This window comes from Lucilia cuprina, chromosome 5, assembly GCF_022045245.1.
Source record: "Lucilia cuprina isolate Lc7/37 chromosome 5, ASM2204524v1, whole genome shotgun sequence".
In the NCBI taxonomy this organism is placed as follows: Eukaryota; Metazoa; Arthropoda; class Insecta; order Diptera; family Calliphoridae; genus Lucilia; species Lucilia cuprina.
This window is the reverse complement of record NC_060953.1, coordinates 69,877,992-69,896,518: the sequence shown is the minus strand read 5'-3', so window position 1 is coordinate 69,896,518 and position 18,527 is coordinate 69,877,992. Positions and strand designations below refer to the sequence as shown.

Below are 18,527 nucleotides of genomic sequence, written 5' to 3'. Positions count from 1 at the left end.
CAGATTGCACTTTACATAAATAATTTATGTTTTCTTTTTCGGTTTTATGTTTTCTTCTTTTCTTTTCATTTAATTATTTTTATTGAGTGTAAATTGGGCAGTGTAGGGCAGTTGTTTTCTTTTATTTCATTCAATGTACAAACATTTATTTAAATTTACTATTAATTATTTTATTTTAAAAACAAAAATGTATAGAAAGGTTCTTAAAAACAATATATTCGAAAGGAAAATTTTGAATTTTGTTAAAGAAGTACAAGAAATTAATTAACAAAGAGGCAGTGCTAAAATTAAGTTCAGGAATTTCAAAATAAAAAATGATCTGAAAGCTTTCCAAAATATGTATAAAAAAGTCTTTGAATTTCGTCTTATAGGAAACTTAGAAAGAAAAGTATTAAAACAATTTTGCTTTGTTTATAAACTAATATTGCTATAAAAAAATAAAAACTTAATAAAAATTAATTATTGCCATCATGCTTATACCAAAAAAGAGTACGTTCATATTATGCAATTTTGTTATTTAAACAAATTAAGAGAAATATTTCAATAATACAAATTTTGGATGAATAAGTTATTTCTATGACTTAAAGGCTTCATTTCATATTCAAAAATTGCAAACTGTTTTCATTTAAAATCCGGTAAAAAAGGATTAATTAAGAAAATGTATTTAAATATTTCATGATTAAAAAGGATTTATTTAAAAGATGAAAGAACATTTTGAAAATTTTTTATAAAAATCGATCATTTATTTACAATAGTTTTGAAATAAATACACTTATCATTAAAAACAATAATCCAATAGAAAGAAAAAAATTATAGAATTTAAACCAATTCCAAATATGTGTTATTTAATTATTAAAACTTGAAATTTTAATCGTTATTTTTGCAAATAAAATTGAAGCCTTTTTAATGTAGAAATTATATTTTTTTATTGTTGCTTTCCAATTTGAATGTGGAATTAATTTTCTGTTAAATATTTGTATTTAAAATATCACATTGACTATATAAAATGAGAGATCATTTAGTTTTTAAGGTAAAAAAACAAGATCAAATAAATTTGTTTTAACAGTAGAAAGGAAAATATTGAGAATATAGTTTTTTTTTTTTAATCTTGTTTATGTTTGATTTGTCCAAATATTTATGTGTATTTTATTTGAAGTTAATCTTAATTGATTATTGTGCATAATTTTCGTGTTTTAATCAAAGAAATGGGAAAGAAATCGAAGAAAAGTTTTTGAAATCTTATTTAAAATAATATAAATAAAATTTTATAATCTCTTGCTTTTTTCCTTTTGTGTAAAACTTTTACTGAAGACATTTGGAAGACATTTGGTATTTTTGAATATTTTCCCTTAATTTGTTAAATTAACAAAATAAAAAAATGTCATACTCCTTTTTATTTGGTTTATAAAAAAAAATTTAGTTAAATATTGCATTTTGTTTTTTTTTCTTGTTTTAATATTGATTTGTTAAACAAATACGATGTATATAATTAAAAAAATTAAAAAAAATAATCAACATTTGAAAGATATCAAATTTTTTACTTTTAAATAAAAATAAGCAACAAAAACAATAAAAAAATTTACAAAATATTATTAATAAAAATAATTACATGATTAAAATTATGATTTATAATTTCAACCATTCATCATCCGCATCATTCAATCAATATTCAATATTAACATATTACACTCAGAAAACTTAGAAACTAAAACTTAAAATTAACCAGAAAAATAAAATACAAAATGGGGGGGGGGGGGGGGGGGGGGGGGGGGGTAAGGTGTATTAAAAATATTTATATAAATTTAAACTAACAATATAATAGAATATTTATACTAATTTATAGTAATAATATAATAATAATAATAAATCTTAATAATTATTAACAATTACAATACAATAATCATAAAATTTTTAAAAATAAAAAACTGTATGAAATTATAATTGCAAAATTGCATTATAATCCCTTATGTTGGTTGCTCTTACAATTTAAATTAAATTAAATGTTTATTACATTATTATTATTGTTATTGTTTATGAAAAAATTTACACTCTTTATTACTATGTATTTATTTATAGTGTTTTGTTAATTATTTATTTTTTTTTTGAACAGTAAACAATAGCATAGCACAGTTTACAAAAACAAAAAAAGTAATTTATATTTATAATAGCAAATTTAGATTTTGAAGGAGAATTAAATTTTTTAGTACTTTTTTAAAGTTATTAACACATATAGTTTTCCATTATTACAAATTGTTTCATTAAAAATTAAAAAAAAAACTTTTTACATTTTTAACTCTAACTTTAACAACGTTGAGATTTATTTGTTGTTTCCCAATTTCATATTTGGCCGTACGTTTTGTTATAGAATTGTATTTTTTATTTTCTAAGCTTAGCTTTTGAAATTTTTATGTTTTTTAACATACAAAGTGGAAATTTGGAAGTTTTCATTTTATTTGTAACAGGGGAATAGTAGTCCTGTATTTTAAAATTCATCCAAATGTTGTTGTTTTGCTTGGTTTTTTTTCGTATGTGTTTGTTGTTATGTTGTTTAGAAAATTATCCAATTTCGATCTACACTCATGTACAGCATGTTGCAAAGATTTTTTTCAACTTTTGAAGAAAAATAATTTCGCTTGAGCTTTTTTGTGTTCGAGTTGCAGGAAGCGCAAGTATTTTTCTAGAATGCAGCACCATCCAGTGTTTTTAACCCATTATAGGAGAATAGCTAATAGAAGGAGATATAAAAAATAAACCGTTTAAGAACAAAGTAAATAGCAATGTTGAAATAATAGTTATTGAGCTTCGTTTCAAAAACACAATAATTTCTGTGTAAATATTACATTAAACATGTCCCCCCTTGTATGAGTATTATTATTATTTGCAACAATTAACACTCATACATATGTCAGTATTTGTGACTTTTTTATGTTTTCAATCTAAATATGAATCGGTTTTTTATTTTCGATTGATCTTAAAAAAGAAAGATTTTTTTAATTCTAATATAACTTACCTATTTTGGGGATCGTATTCAATGATTGGTTACAATTAGAGAATTTGATTTATTTTATTGTTGTTCACCAATTTGTGGAGTATCGACTTTATTCAATCATCAAATGGTCCGATACATTTTAATTTGCTTGGTCTCCTTTCTATTTTTTGTCGATCTGTTTTCTTTCTTTTAGTTTTTGGTTTGTTTCATTCTCGTTTAAACACCATTACAATCAATTTCCACTATGTCTTTGGGTACATCAACAAATTGATAAACTAAACGTTGACCATCCACCTTTGCCAGTATGCCTCTTTGATAGTAGTAGCGTAGAGCTCGTCCCATTGTCTCATAGTTCATGTCGGGTTTATTCTTATGCATGCCCCATAGGCGTGAAACGGCCTTCGAATCGACCAGTTTAAAAACGCCTTTCTCACGATTTGTCCACTTTATGAAACGTGGACAGTACTCGCGATCTTGCAAAAGTTTAAGTAGAAACTCCCACAGATAGGTAGTGGAACCTTCTCGACTGCGTCGTTTAACGCCCATTTCGATTTTGGGCTTGCGGGGCTTTTTAACTTTACGCTGTTGGAAGCCGCCCAACTCTAGCATGTAGGAGAGATCATAGTTAACACTCGATGTTGCCGGTTGTATAACACTTTGTTGATGCGTCAACACGCCATTCGTGTTCAGAACGCCGTTACTGGTCGAACCGACCGTTGGATTGGAGACGGAGGAATGCTGCTGGTGCGTATGCAAAGCATGTTGTTGATGGGGATGTAGGGAATGATGTGAAGCCAAACCGACGTTTGTACGAGGCGGAGATGGAGTTGTAAAGTAGGGTGCACCTGTATAGGAACCATTGCTGGTCAAACCATTTGGCGCCGTTGAACTGCAGGAAACATTGTTATTACCAACTGGGCCATTACTGGAAGTATTGCCGCCATTTGTGGATAAAGGTAAATAGTAATTTTCGGGCACTGTATGTATAGGTTAGGGAGAGAGAACAGAGAGAGAAAGAGAAATAAGGGAGGGAAATTAAATGCATTTTAATTACACATGTATTTAATTCAATATTCAATGCTAATTATTGCCTTGGACTTTTTGTGGGATAAAAGACATTAGTTGATATATAGAATGCAAAAAATCGAGTCATAAATTCGGAAGAAATCTCCAACAAATACTTTTTAAGTGAAAAAGAGCGAAAACAGAATAATTGTCTTTTCGCTCATCTAGTTGCTTTTGCCTTTATAATCAGTCGTACATTTAAAAACAAAACAAATGGAGAAACCTATTTTATGAAAAAATCTTTTAGTGTGTGTTTGATTTCATTAAATTTTTAATATTTTTGTTTTCGTTTTTATAACTAGAGTATTCTAAATAGACATCTACAAAAATTAAAAATATCAGTTTTGCTCCCATTGTTTTCTTTTCTAGATGCTCAAAAGCAAAAACAATGCAAAAAAATCGTTTTTGTTGTTTTGTTCTGTAGTCACTGCAAAGATCAAAACAAAATTATTTTCGTATTTCGTTCTACATATGTAACATAATTTTAAATCATGGCTTACTCTAACATGGCAAGAATGTATTCATTATTTTACAATCGGCATTTTAGTGTCCACAAATGATGCAGAAAAGAAGCTTAGTGTCACTTTATTGACTATTTAGGGAAATTAGCGCACCCATTTTATAATTTTTTAAAAGAACTTTTCAACTATTGATTTCTTAATATGTTTATGTCGTTTAAGCACAAACGATTGCACGAATATACATACATACATACATACATACATACATACATACATACATACATACATACATACATTTCATTTACACTAATATAAATAAAAATTTTATTCTGCTCGTGGTTTTACAAGCTTTTCCGTTTTTATTTACAATCGTCCGTACATACATATGTACATATGTTGTTATATGCATTCATGTTTGTATGTATGTTGGTATCTGTACATACGTACGAACATTTCTCGTTTAGTTGGTTTACATCCGGCGTCAAAATTAACGAGGAATGTTACAAAATATACTGCAATAAAAATAAAAGTGTTTTTGCAATTCTCGTGCACAACAGCAACAACAAACACACATATTAATTTAAAATTAAAAAAAAAATGATAATAATAAACATGTTAGTATTACTCTCGCTTAAACAAGAATGCACATAAAAAATTTATACTAATATGTATACCAAACAAGAGAGTGTGAGCAGAAAAATGATTTCTTTAATGAATAAATAACAAACAGTACAACTACACAAATAATCTGGAATGCTCGTATGCCAGCATTAAGCTCCACAATTTTCTATAAATGGGAAAGGGGGTTAAGGGAACAAACGCATCGTTGGTAAAATACAAAGCACCAACACATGTACTTCCACTCGTTTTCATTCAAACAGAGAGTTTTTAAATGAGAACTACGCCAAAAAGAAATAAAGAAAACAAACCGCCATACAAATGCAGTTTTTATTTGGAGCCCCTGTATTGGGTGAAATATAAATTTTACTCACTCGCCAAATGTTTGCTCTCCATACTCTTTTAGTGGATTTTGTGCTCCAACACCATTAAACAAAACACTATTCATGTGCATACGGAGATGCATGTGGTTGTGACCTTCAGAATTTGTGCAAAGGCAATGTGTCGATGACCACAGATTCATACATTCATACGTATATACATATGTATGTTTAAAAACAAAAACAACGAAAATAACAATACCGACGTATGTATGTTTCGTTCAATAATAATAAAAAAACAGCGAAAACAACATTACGAGTACAAACATTAAGTGCAGTAAAGTCGTTCATTTTGACGTACATACATACATACAACTGTTTATAAACATTTTCATGTACAAACATACATACATATGTATATATTTGGTTGTTTTTTGCATTGTTTACGTGCAAACATACATATATACATACTCGCACATTCTCTCAAGCACACATGTACAAACATTTATATTTAACTCTAGAAATTCTATATAAAGAAAATAATATAAAAATGATGCTAAAAAATACGTATACGTACATGTGTATCTGCATGTACATTAGATGTTTTTTATATTCGTTAAACATTTGTTTGTTTATCTGTCTGAACGTCTTTCCGTCCGTTAGTCTATATGTTTGTTAGTTTTTTCCCTTTTCCTTCTACTTTTTTAAATTTAATCGTATTAGTTTAGTGAGACATTAGTTAAGTTTATTTATTTTTTGTTGTTAGTTTTGCCCAGTACGCGACTACATACAAAGTGATAGAAAACTTAATCATCAATTCAATACCATTGTAGTATTATATTCCGTTTGTTTTAGTCATTTCAAAGTTACATACATATGTATGTATTTTGTTGATCTTTAAGAAAATTTAAACAAAAAAATATACTTGTTTTAAGGAAACCCCAATGTACTTAAATGAGTCAACTTTCAGGAACTTATAAACTATTTTTTTTACTAGAGTACGATTTTTTATACATATGTATTTTCATTTTTATTAAAGTTTTTTTTTTTTCAATTTTATTTTAATAATAGCTTATATGTATGTATTTTAATGTATTTTTTTGAGTTAGAACTTTTTGAATATAGTGTTTCGAAATATTAAAAAAAAATTTGAATTCTAAATTATTTTAATTCGTTATCTCATTCCAAAACAGGTGGACCCATACTACACCATACTGAAATACTAAAATGTATATTATATTGCAAATGCTAATTGGGAGCAAAATATATTAGATCTATTACGAAATCAATCCATATTAAAGTTTATTGCAGTAACTCGATATGACAATATGACGATATGACTCGATATTGAGAAAAACTATTTTAAAGATTTGAGAATTATAAATTTATATTTTTTGGTGGATGCCATGTAATTAGCACATAAAACTAACTTTCAATAACGTGTGGCTTATTATGTTACTGCAACAATTCCTTTAATTAAGAATATTATATTCGGTTTTACCGAATATTTTATACCCACAACCAGATTAGGATTTTAAACCAAAAATACTGAGTTTTATAAGAACCTAAACTTTATTTCTTCGTAATGTTACAAACGGAATGACAAGATTAACATAGGACTCCTCATAGTGGTGGTGGATATAAAAAAGTAATTTAACAATTTCAATTTTGCGGTAATTTTATTTCATTTTTATAGATATATGCTAAATATGTATACATATGTATATGTAGATATATTGCATATGTATTTGTATTATATTAATTTTTACTTTTCTTTTCGAAATGCCAACAGGATTTATTTACAACTCAGTATATACATATATTATTAATTAAATTTTTCGATTAATATTGTTAGTAATAAATTTCAAAATGTAGACTGGTTTTAAACCATATTTTGTATTTGTTTTATATACACGTGTTTTGAAATTAATTATATTTATTCATTATTATTTTTAAGCAAAAAAGAAATGTTCTGTATTTATATTTTTCCGCCTAGTATTTGTCAATTTTAAACATTTATATAAACCTTTACCCAGACCTTGTCCAAAAACAATATTTTTACATTTAGAATTATATACAAAGGTTTTCTTCAATAAGGTTTTACTCACTTCCAACACCACGATTCCAAATATTCCTTATTTGAGAATTTTGATACAGATTCGGATGTAGAAATGTGCCCGATGTTAAATGGTTTGTATGCGTATTACAATGCGGTGGCAAACCAAGACGAGCTTTAAGCTCATCACTGCACGGTTGGCCACCTGAACTAGAACTATCGACATCGGAAACCCCACTATCGGCTGGACTTGGAGGAAATGAACCTGTTATTTACACAAGTGAAAAAGATAAAAAAGAAAGAACGGGAAAAACAAATAAGGGTTTTTGGTGGTTTAAATATGGGTTTTTGAATTAGATTTTGCTTTTAATTTTTTTCTTCAGGACATTAATTTTTTTTAAAACACACATACAACAAATGAAGACGGTAACACGATTTATATAAACTACCTGTTGTTCCTGCACCATAACTCCTGTGATGTGTTGTATGCAGTGAGCCACCGCTTAGCAAATTATGCAAAAGTGGCCGGTGTGGTATATTCAATGACTGTAAATTGGTATTGGGTCCTGTTAAGCTGCCATGTTGCAAATTGACGGCACCAAGTTGCGACTGCTGTTGTTGTTGCTGCTGCTGATGTTGCGGTGAGGTCAAAACATTTTGTTCTGATTTAATATTAATGACAGTGGTTGATCCTGTAAACGATGTTTGATTTGTGGTCTGCTGTTGTGTTGTCACATGTGGCTGTTGTTGTTGCTGTTGTGGATGAGGCGTTTGTTGTTGATGATGTGGAGGCAGGTGTTGCAAATGAGGTCCCGGACTTGTTGATTGTTTGATAATAGGAATTTCTGTATCTGAAAATAAATAAATTGAAATGGGGTTTGTTATTTAATAATAATAAAACATTTATAATATAAAAATGATGTAAAATAAGTGTAATTCTTCATTGCAAATTTTAATGATATTTAGGCATTTTAAGAATAATAGTCTTACACGGTTAAAAGGGTTTTGAAAACACCCTAATTAAGACTATTGTTATAAACTACACAAATATTTTAAATTTATTAAAAGAAATATTTACAACAAAATATTTATATATAAATTTCCATAATAAAAAACCTTTAGCAATATTTGTTGTAAAGCTATTATTTTCAAATAATAAAATTTAAATAAATTTAGTTTTTCTTAAAATAAAAAGCAAATTTTTTGCGGTTTAATTATTATTTTTAAATTAAAAAACCTCATGACTAATTTCGATTTCATTTTCATTTCACTAGTGACTTTCTTTTACAGTTTATTGTTGTTGCAACAACAATTTTTACTTTTGCTTTTCACCGCATGCAACAACGATGGATGGATGGACGTATGGCAAGCAATGCAGTGAAGCAGCACTGCAACGGAAAATGTTTCTTTATTTTATTTTTTTAATAAAAGTAAAAGTGCATTTTCACTGATTTCTTTGGCTTGGCAGATGCATAAAAATGAATAACAAAAACTCAACTATTCAAAAGTAAAACTAAAAAAAACAATGTATTAGAATAAAATAAAAAGAAATAACAACAAATCAAGCGACCAGTCAGCCTGCCAGCCAAACAACTCGTCATTTAAAATTTCAACAGTCAGGTTGTATGTTGCATGTACTAAAAAGAGTACGGCTATAAACATTGTTGGAAAGGCTGGTTTTTTTCTTATAAAGTTTTTTAACTTATTCAGCCCATTCAATGATTTTTATACATACACTTACACATAAACTACATACATACGTATATAAATATTTACACATGCACAACACCCTCTCTTAAATGCCCTCTTATGGCAAGTCTTCTCTCTCTCTCTCTTCCCTCCTTAACCTAAAAATATTTAAAATGTATTTTCGCTTATGTTGGTGTTGTTGCTGTAGTTAGTTGTTGTAGTTGTTAGTAGAGCTTTACAAGCAACAACAACAACAGCGGATGCTTGCTATTGCAGCGATAGTGCACAAGTACCAACTACAAATGTAATAACAGACAGCCGCAAGTACGCGAGTATAAAACAAATTGCTTTAAAACGCTTTTTTGACTCTCCATGTCTGCATGTATGTGTATGAACAAATGTAGCGAGCCTCCCCAAAATACTCCACCACACTGCCGATCCCATCTTGAGGCTTAATTACAAAAACAACTATAATACAACAACTTTAAAAACAACAATTGGCCGCGAGAGAGGAAGAGAAATCAGGTCAAGGCTCGCTGTCGTAGTCGGCATAGTGCGCACACGAGTCTAAGGTACGAGTTTGTCAATATGTTTGTTTGTATTTAGCAGCAACAGCAGTAATTCACTCGTTTTTTACAATTTATGCTTTGTTAGTTGCATTATTATTGCATGTTGGTTGGTATTGTTGTTGTTCATGTTCGGTTTAGGCACATATTTCTTGTTGTAGTTGTTGTTAGTTTGCTATTCTTGCTTTGCCAGTTAGTTTGGTTTCGTTTATGTTTTCATTAAAAGTCTTCAAATCGAATGAAAATGATTTAAATAAATTTAACAAAATTAAAATGCATGTTAGGAATTTTTACTTAATGCATTTGTTTTAACAAACAAATGTAGATACATATGTATATGTATGTATTTTTAATCCCAATGTTTATGTTAATTTCCTAATGTTAACAATTGTTTGTTTGGGGATTTTTTACGGGTGTTAATTAAAAGTCATTGAAAATTTATAAAAATATTTAACTAAATATATAATTTTTTAAAATTTTTTTTTTCAAAATAGTGTTTTTAAAAGATTTGCATATTTCTAAATTTTTTAACTAGGTTCAAAAGGTTGAAAATGGTGTTTACAAAGTGTATAATAAATAATATGGAATTACGAGGCTCAAGAATATTTCATACTTCTTCAATACTTCATCATTCATACATACATAAAATGTACATATGTATGTATATACATATGTATTTTATTATAACCAAAAGTAAAATACATATACATATGTACATACATTAGACCGAGTCACTCTGTATGGAATACAAAAACGCGTTTTTACCCCTCTCGACATTTACCTTGCTTTGTTTTATGATGATTCCTATAATATTTTAAATCTAGTAATGGCAATTCGTGAGCTGGACTAAATAAAAAAAGTATTTTTGAATTATTTGTTTAAAATTTCGTTTTGTTTTGAAACAATATACCGAATATTGGGTATCGTTTGGAAGGGATTTTTAAGCCAATGATGTATTAATCATAAATGTTTAGGTTTTCAGTAATATAAATAAAAAAGTATATACAATTTTGCACACCACTAGACGTGGATTCATAAAACATTTCAAATAATACCTCATATCATATATTTTTTTAAAGAAAAAAAAAAAAAACAGTAAAATTTAAAAAAATAACTGAAAAGGGCTTTTTTGCAACCGGTCCAGCTAACGAACGGCTATCGATAAACTGAATATATTTTTTAAACAATTATAAAACAAAACAAAGATTTTTTGATCTGGGTAATATATTGAATTGGACATAAAAAATGTTCCCCATAGGATATTTTCTTGAAAATTTTCCAGCAACATATTACCTATATAACAGCGAATATTTTGAGGCCATTTTTTGTGAGGCCGAAACATACATAATTACACATAATATTTCAAACCACATGGTGAACATCTTCAAAAATAAAATAAGTATTTATCTCTTAAGAACACAATTTATATAAGAGAAATCATTTTTGGAATAACAATATATAGATATTGCTAAATCAATATAAATTGATTATTGGTTGTTATTTTAATTCTTCATCAAAAATTCGTGATCTTTTATATAAAACCAAAAAACACCTTCTACAATTTATTTTATTGTTTATTTTTTTTTTAATTTTTAAAAATGTGCAGCACGTACATTTTTTCAATAGTTTCAATTTAATTATATTTCATAATAGATTACAATCATTCATATGTATAAAATACAAGTATCTTTGACAAAAACAAAAAACAAATAAAACAATGCACATTATTATACATACATATGTTTTTTGCAATTTTTTTGTTCACTGTTTGGTAAATTTAACCAAAATACTGTCACGTGTTAGTCATGATTTCTTAGAAAATTTTGTTGTTTTTAATAGATAGATGTTTTTATGTAGTTGGTGGCGTTCTTTACCCTTGAAGTTGTTTGTAAACAATTAACCTTTATTTAAAATAATAATAAATAAAAATGAGAAAAAAAAAACACAATTACAACAAAAAATTTGCAAATTTGTATTTTTTTTTAATATTTTTGGTTTTTAATTTTGCCACATACATAATTACAAGCAAAAGCTTTAATATACATACATATATGGGGAATTTCATGTCAAGTGACCAACTCAAACAACGATTTTGAATAAATTTGCATTTTTTGCTTATAAGAAAGCTTATACAATTTCCTTGAATGTCTTTGTAGTCCCATAATGGGGTTATTTCGGGATGCCGGGATTTTTCGGGATGAAAATCTTTAAATCATCATGTTTGTAAAGAAAATTGTTTCTTTTTTGATGGATTTTTTTAAGAAGGATGTACATATATACACCAAATCCGAGGAAATACACCTAGGCCTCTATCGGACCTATTGTGGTGCTTCTTAACCAGTGCCTAAGGTGGGAATCGAGCCACCTCCCGTCTACCTCCGGTCTACCAGACTAGAACACTAACCACTAGCTCATTTGCCTTAACCGGTATCACTCAGATTTGTGTAAAGTTTGAAATGCAAAATCTTATAGTTCTAATTTTCATGTGTCAATTTTCGTCTAAATTTGCAGCTTAAATGGAATGAGTCTTTTAACTCGTTTTTTTTTCATCTTACAGACACAGAATGGTATACTTTTTTGGGTCTATGACCAACATTTCGATTTGTTGAAAATAAATTCGTTTCGGGATTGGAATCCTTAAAAAATATACATTCAATTATACTGTTCTGCAGTGAAAATCTCCTTCAAAAAATATTCTATAGAAAATATAATCCATATTTTACCAAAAAATAGTTATATGATGTTAAAATCTTAAAGATTATTTTAAAAACTTAAAACTTTTTTGCATTTTTTAACAAGATTAACAGTGAGTGTTATATTCGGCTGTGCCGAATCTAAATACCCACCATCAAACCATACGCCTTAAAAGGAATGCTCTCCTATAAACATCAGAATTATATTACTCATCAAATTAACTGAAGAAGACCTTATATGAGAGATAGAGTTAATAATTGACTGTTTTCATAAAAGTTTTTACACCAATTTAGGTTCATACATAGCATTTTTACATCAAATATCACTTTCCGAAAGTCGGTTGGAAGATTTACGTTTCTATAAATGCTTCTTATATAAAATTTAATAACTGTTCACGTATTTTTAAGTCAGCAACGATCGTTAAAGTAATTTTCTTATAGACCGATCCTCAAAACATTTGGTAGAGAGATTTTAACTTGTATAAAAAATTTGTGTGTCGATTTTTATCGCTTTTCTGTATTCTGTATTTTTAACCCAGTAATGATCGTTAGAGTACTTTTCTGAAGGGTACCTTATATAGGGAGTAGTGACAATTATGGACCGATCCAAAAAAAGTTTGATAGAAAGATTTTGGTTTCATTGAAACTTACGTGTGTCAACTTTTTTAAGCCAGTGATTAGCGTTAAAATCATATTCTGAAAGAGATCTTATATGAGGAGTACAGTCAATTATGGGCCGATCAACATAAAATTATGGGTGATTTTGGATCACTTATGTGTATTAAATTTTTTCACTATATTCATAATTTTAAGCCAGTAATGAGCTTTAATGAGTAATTTTATGAAGGGGACCTTATATGGAGGGTAGGGTCATTTATTTACTTATGCTGATAAAATTTGGTAGAGAGCTTTTGGATCATAAAAGACTTTTTTATGTCAAATTTTATTGTTATACCCAGAATATGTATACTCTTGTGGGTCTCTGACCAATATTTCAATATGTTAGTTTGAGCACAAACTTTAACAACTGTTTAATTTTTATTATTTTTACCAATTTTTGTCCAATTATTGAATTTTACTTTGTAATTCTTACAAGAAAGTAAATTTTAATAAAAACCTATGGTGTATTACAAAATTTTTGTTACTTAACCACTAAATATATCCCAATCTGTCATTAAAATTTAAAGGACTACAAAAAAATGTATATTCTAATATATTCTTTCAAACAGGTGATTTTTCAAAATTTTTTAGAAGTAATTTTCAATTTTAACTAACTTTTAAACTTATGGTGTATACTACACACTATCAACACTATTTTAAACAAAAAACTGACATCTGTTGAATTATTGCAAATTTCCGACAATAATAAAAGTAAAAAAAAAAAACAATCGCTTGAAATTAATCAAAACGAAATTTAAAGAAAACATAAAAATGAACGGAATAAACTGATTTTTTATTATTATTTATACTCATATATAAATAAATATTTTTTTGTTTTTAGCTTGGACTTGAAATTTGTTAAAAAAAAACACTTTAAAAGAAAGAAAAAAAATATATAAACTGTTATGTATACAATTTGTGGTTAAGCCGGTTACATCATATCCACACACAGTTTGGATAGTAGGTCAATGAATAATAAGTATACAACAGAAAAAAAGAAAAAAAAATTATTTATTTTGTTTATTTTGGCTATTTTAGGGTTTAGTAGTTTTTTGTGAGTGTGAAGTAACCAGAGAGCACGCGCAGAAACTTTAAACTCATTTTTGGCTTAAACCGAAAAATAAACGACGAAGAAAAAAGTGGCGCAATATATTGACACATAATTTTTATTTAGTGGAAAGAGCGGAAATGAGTAGAGTAAAATAGTTTGCTGGTTTAACATTTATTCAGGTAATAAATTGAGCCGTACTATGCGTTAAACCGAATCACAACAAATCAACAAGTTGGTTGTTTATGAAAATATATTGAAGGAGAATAGTTGAAGTTTTTCAGTAAAAAGAAAAGGTGCTAATTTTAAAAAATATCTTATGTTTTATTGCATTACAAAATAACATTACCAATTTAATAGTATATAGTTTTGTTTTTCTTATGCCACGCCCTTTTATCAGAGGTGTAACAGGAATTTTTGTTCAAGCTCTACCTTTTTTGTATAACGACAGTTAATGACTGATTTGTTTTAAATTATTGGGTTTAATTTTTTTGCTTTGATTTTTATTTTTTTAACTTGTAGTTAGAAAAGGCTCAAAGGGCATTAGCGAAGCAACAAGTTCATAATAAGATACACAATTCATAACAGAATTGAACTCAAATTACATTGTTTTCGGGTATTTTACATGTTTAAATTTTATACACTATTTTTTTTTGTTGTTATCGATATTTCACTCGACTTTAAAATTTAAACCATTCCCAGTCCACTTCATTTATTAGTTAAGTTTTATTTTATTGTTGTCCGAGTCACAATTATGAATTGGTGTTGGTTTTATTGCTGCTTTTGTTATTATGCAATTCTAACACAACATATCAACAAAACGAAATAATGTGGTACATATACATATACACATTCTCAAACGACAACAAATATAAAACATCAATAATAAATTAACATTTTGAAAACAGAAATAAAAGAAACAACAATTTTAAATATAGACTACTTTGGTATATTGACCTGCCATTAGACTTGAAAAAATCGTAACAAAAAAAAGAAACGAAAAAAAAACCGTTAACTTTTGAGACAAGATACAACAAAAAAGCAACAGTAAAAACACACCACACACTCCTATTTGAAAACGTCAAAATCAATTTCAAATTATCAAACTATTTTGATGGTTAAAAAACTTGATTTTAGTCGTTACTCTTTGAATGGCAAATATTTGGCAAAATTTTTGCTTTGTTTATTTTTTAAAGGTATACAAAGAAAAAAAGAAAGAAAAAATCAAAGACACAGACACACATGTGTAATAAAAAAGTTCAATGATATTGATCTATATTTTCATTCATTACTATGAAATAATAACTCTTTTGCTTATTGTTTGTTTTCAATTATTTATTGTTATTATTCATTTGCTTTTGACTAATCTTATTTTTGTTTACCTATACGTAAATAATCACACATTCCCACAAACATTTTGTTACGCACATAGCAAGTGTTATTAAAATTGGTTAACGAAATTTTATAATTGTGCAATATTTTGTCCATTTATTGATCTTTTTGCAAATTAACCCTTAAAGGTATAGACATTTTTCTGAGTAAAATTAAATAATAGTAATAAATTTTGCAATGCTCTAATGTCGTTACTACTAAAATATTAATACATATTTTACCGATACCTCCATAATACCGTTACAAAAATATGATTTTATTATTAACGGGGCAACCAAAAATATTAAACTTCACAGAGTTTCTACGCATTGAATTTTGAATTTTACTTGAATTCCAAAGTATTTAAACAAATTGTTGATAAAAAGCTTAATTTTTTTAAAGGGGTTTTGAATGGGGGTCAGGGTCAAATAAAGGCCGATCATTACGAAAATCTGTAGAGAGATAAAGTATATTTGACCGATTTCAACCATTTTCAATAGGCTTTGTCCCTGTTCAAAAATACTTGGTCCAAATTTTATCAAAAATTTGCGGTCTGTAACTTGCGCACACAGTGATTCTGAGTCGATCGGTATACTTTAAGGTGGGTGTATAACCAATTTTTTTGTGTGTTACAAACATGAGTAGAAATGTATAATACCCTACTATAGTGTGTAAGGATGAATATTTTTGTGCCTTAGAAGCATCAGCACAAATACAATATACCCTCTTCACTAAAGTAGTAAAATATGATATTGGAACCTCTTTTAAGTCCCAGCAGTTCTGTCGGACAGTCCTGAAGTCCACTGACTATCCTGGTGACTAGCTTTTTTAACATGTGATTATCTTACGAGGAAGTCTATCAAGACTACATATATTACGAAGAGATATACGAAAAGCTTATGTTTGTTTTTTTTTAAGTTTCTACTTCATAGCTTACAAAAGGGGACATTTCGTTTACAAATTAAAGCCAACCAGGAGGTTAGACGTTAGCGGATTTTTTGATTCTTTGAATTTTGACGAATGGTATGGACGAACGCTATTGAAAATGGTTGAAATCGGTTCATATTCCCCATATAACCGTACCTCCGAATAGGGCTTTTGACTCATAATTATTTTAAATGTGAACAAAAATCGGCATAACTTAGTTTTATTGGAGTCTTAATGATATTGCCGATTTTTGTAACGATCGGGCCTAATTTGACCCTAGCCCCCATAAAAACTCCTCTTCAGAAAATGACTTGAGGATTTTTTTGATATATATCGCTCACTTACTTTAAAACTGGTATAGTCCAAAAAAAGTCGTTTCGAGAATAAATGGATTTGAAAGATTGATAACTTTTATATTTTACAAAATTTTTATATTATTAATTACTTGTGAAAATGTTGTTTTAACTATATACATAGATACCAAATTAAGAAAAATTCACAAAATATTAAAAACGCCAATAAATATATAATGTGTTACTTTTTCAGCAAATGGATGATTTCCGAAATGTTAACATTACATAAATTTCACTTTATTTACTGTTGCTATTTTCTTATCCCCAGCTGTATGATTATTTACTTTTGAATATTTGCTTTTAATGACGTAGACTTTTGTGTCAATTAAATTTGTTTAAATATGTATGCCCGTTTATTTCCTTTATTTATAATAATTACAAAAATATTTAAAATAATAATAAATAAATATTTTAAAACTCAATTTACAAAAAAATTAGGAATTAAAAACACAATTCCAGTTTTTATTTTGTTTAATTTTTTATCTTCATACATATTTTTTTGTGTGGTGACGTTGATTGTTTTAGTTGTTTATAATAAATTAATATAAATATAAGGATATATAGTATAGATGGGTTATAGTATAAACTCCGACAATGAAAAGAAATTTCGTGAATTTATATATTTTACGTTATTAAATAAGTAAATGTACATATGTATGTACATACATACACATATGCAAAAAATATATATAAATTTTATTATTCCTACTCATCAGTAAATTTATTTTATTTTTTGTTGATTTTTTGCCCAGAAAACAGAAATTGTTTCGTATTTTAAGCCTGTCTACCAAATGACAACAACAATACCAACAAATTTATTCCATATAGTCAGACGTACAAACGAACAGAACTGTCAGTCTGACAGACAAACGGACAGACCGAAAAAAATTAAAACAACTAACCAACCAAGTCAGTATTTTTCTGTGGTTGTTGCTGTTGTTCTTCTGGTACAATAACAACAGCAGCAGCAAATTTTATTTTTATTATTTATATTGTTGTTGTACATGAGTTATAAATACACTGAGGTGTGAGTGTATGTGGTATCTGTGTGTGTTAAAGCATTTTGGAAATTTAGTCTCAAGTTCAAGGCCTTACGGATAACGTATAAACGAATAAACAAACAAACATACCATACATTCGTACTTGCTTACGAACCGAATACACAAATATTTGCAAAGTCAATGTGTGTGTGTTTGCTTGTGTTCCTCTGTCTATGGGAGAGTGTACACAAACAAACACACTTTTTGTACATATTTGTATATAAATACAATTTTATTATGTTAAATACGGACGATATTGTCATACAACAACAGCAGGCTGCCAAACAATCAACAGCAGTCAGTGTTTTAAATATTTGCACCCTTCTGCAAGATTAATTGACTAAATCCAAGTTCTAATAAATATTTGTATACCCATTGTCAGTACTTATTATTGGAAGCCAGTAATAAATTTTTTCAAAATATTCTTAAATAATGGGAAATATCAGTCAATGACAAGGAGTTCATTCTTTGACAACTCTGTGTTGAGTTAAAAAGAGGCATTCATTTTGCGCATTTATTTGTTTTTGTTGTTTTTTGATTGCGATAAATTGGGAAATGGGGAGAGCGAGTTATGGAAACCACCAAATAAAACAACAGCTTAATACACATTTTATACCTAAAGAATTATAACAACAAAATTAAATAAATAAATTCAACCAAACAATAATAAA

At 27.9% G+C, this 18,527-nt stretch overlaps 1 protein-coding gene across 2 annotated transcripts in view; it reads right to left on the bottom strand.

Annotated features, from left to right (window-relative positions):
* Nucleotides 1-2,525: 2,525 nt before the first annotated feature.
* Nucleotides 2,526-18,527, bottom strand: part of LOC111684073 (ecdysone-induced protein 74EF) — a 76,892-nt gene continuing 60,890 nt past the window's right edge. For both annotated transcript variants that reach the window (XM_023446202.2, XM_023446195.2), the window contains 4 exons: nt 7,959-8,360; nt 7,562-7,774; nt 3,011-3,966; nt 2,526-2,725 (listed from right to left, as the gene is read on the bottom strand). In XM_023446202.2, the coding sequence (XP_023301970.2) occupies nt 3,206-3,966; nt 7,562-7,774; nt 7,959-8,360 (1,376 nt within the window). In that variant the 3' untranslated portion in view covers nt 2,526-2,725; nt 3,011-3,205. The remainder of the gene's footprint in view (nt 2,726-3,010; nt 3,967-7,561; nt 7,775-7,958; nt 8,361-18,527) is intronic.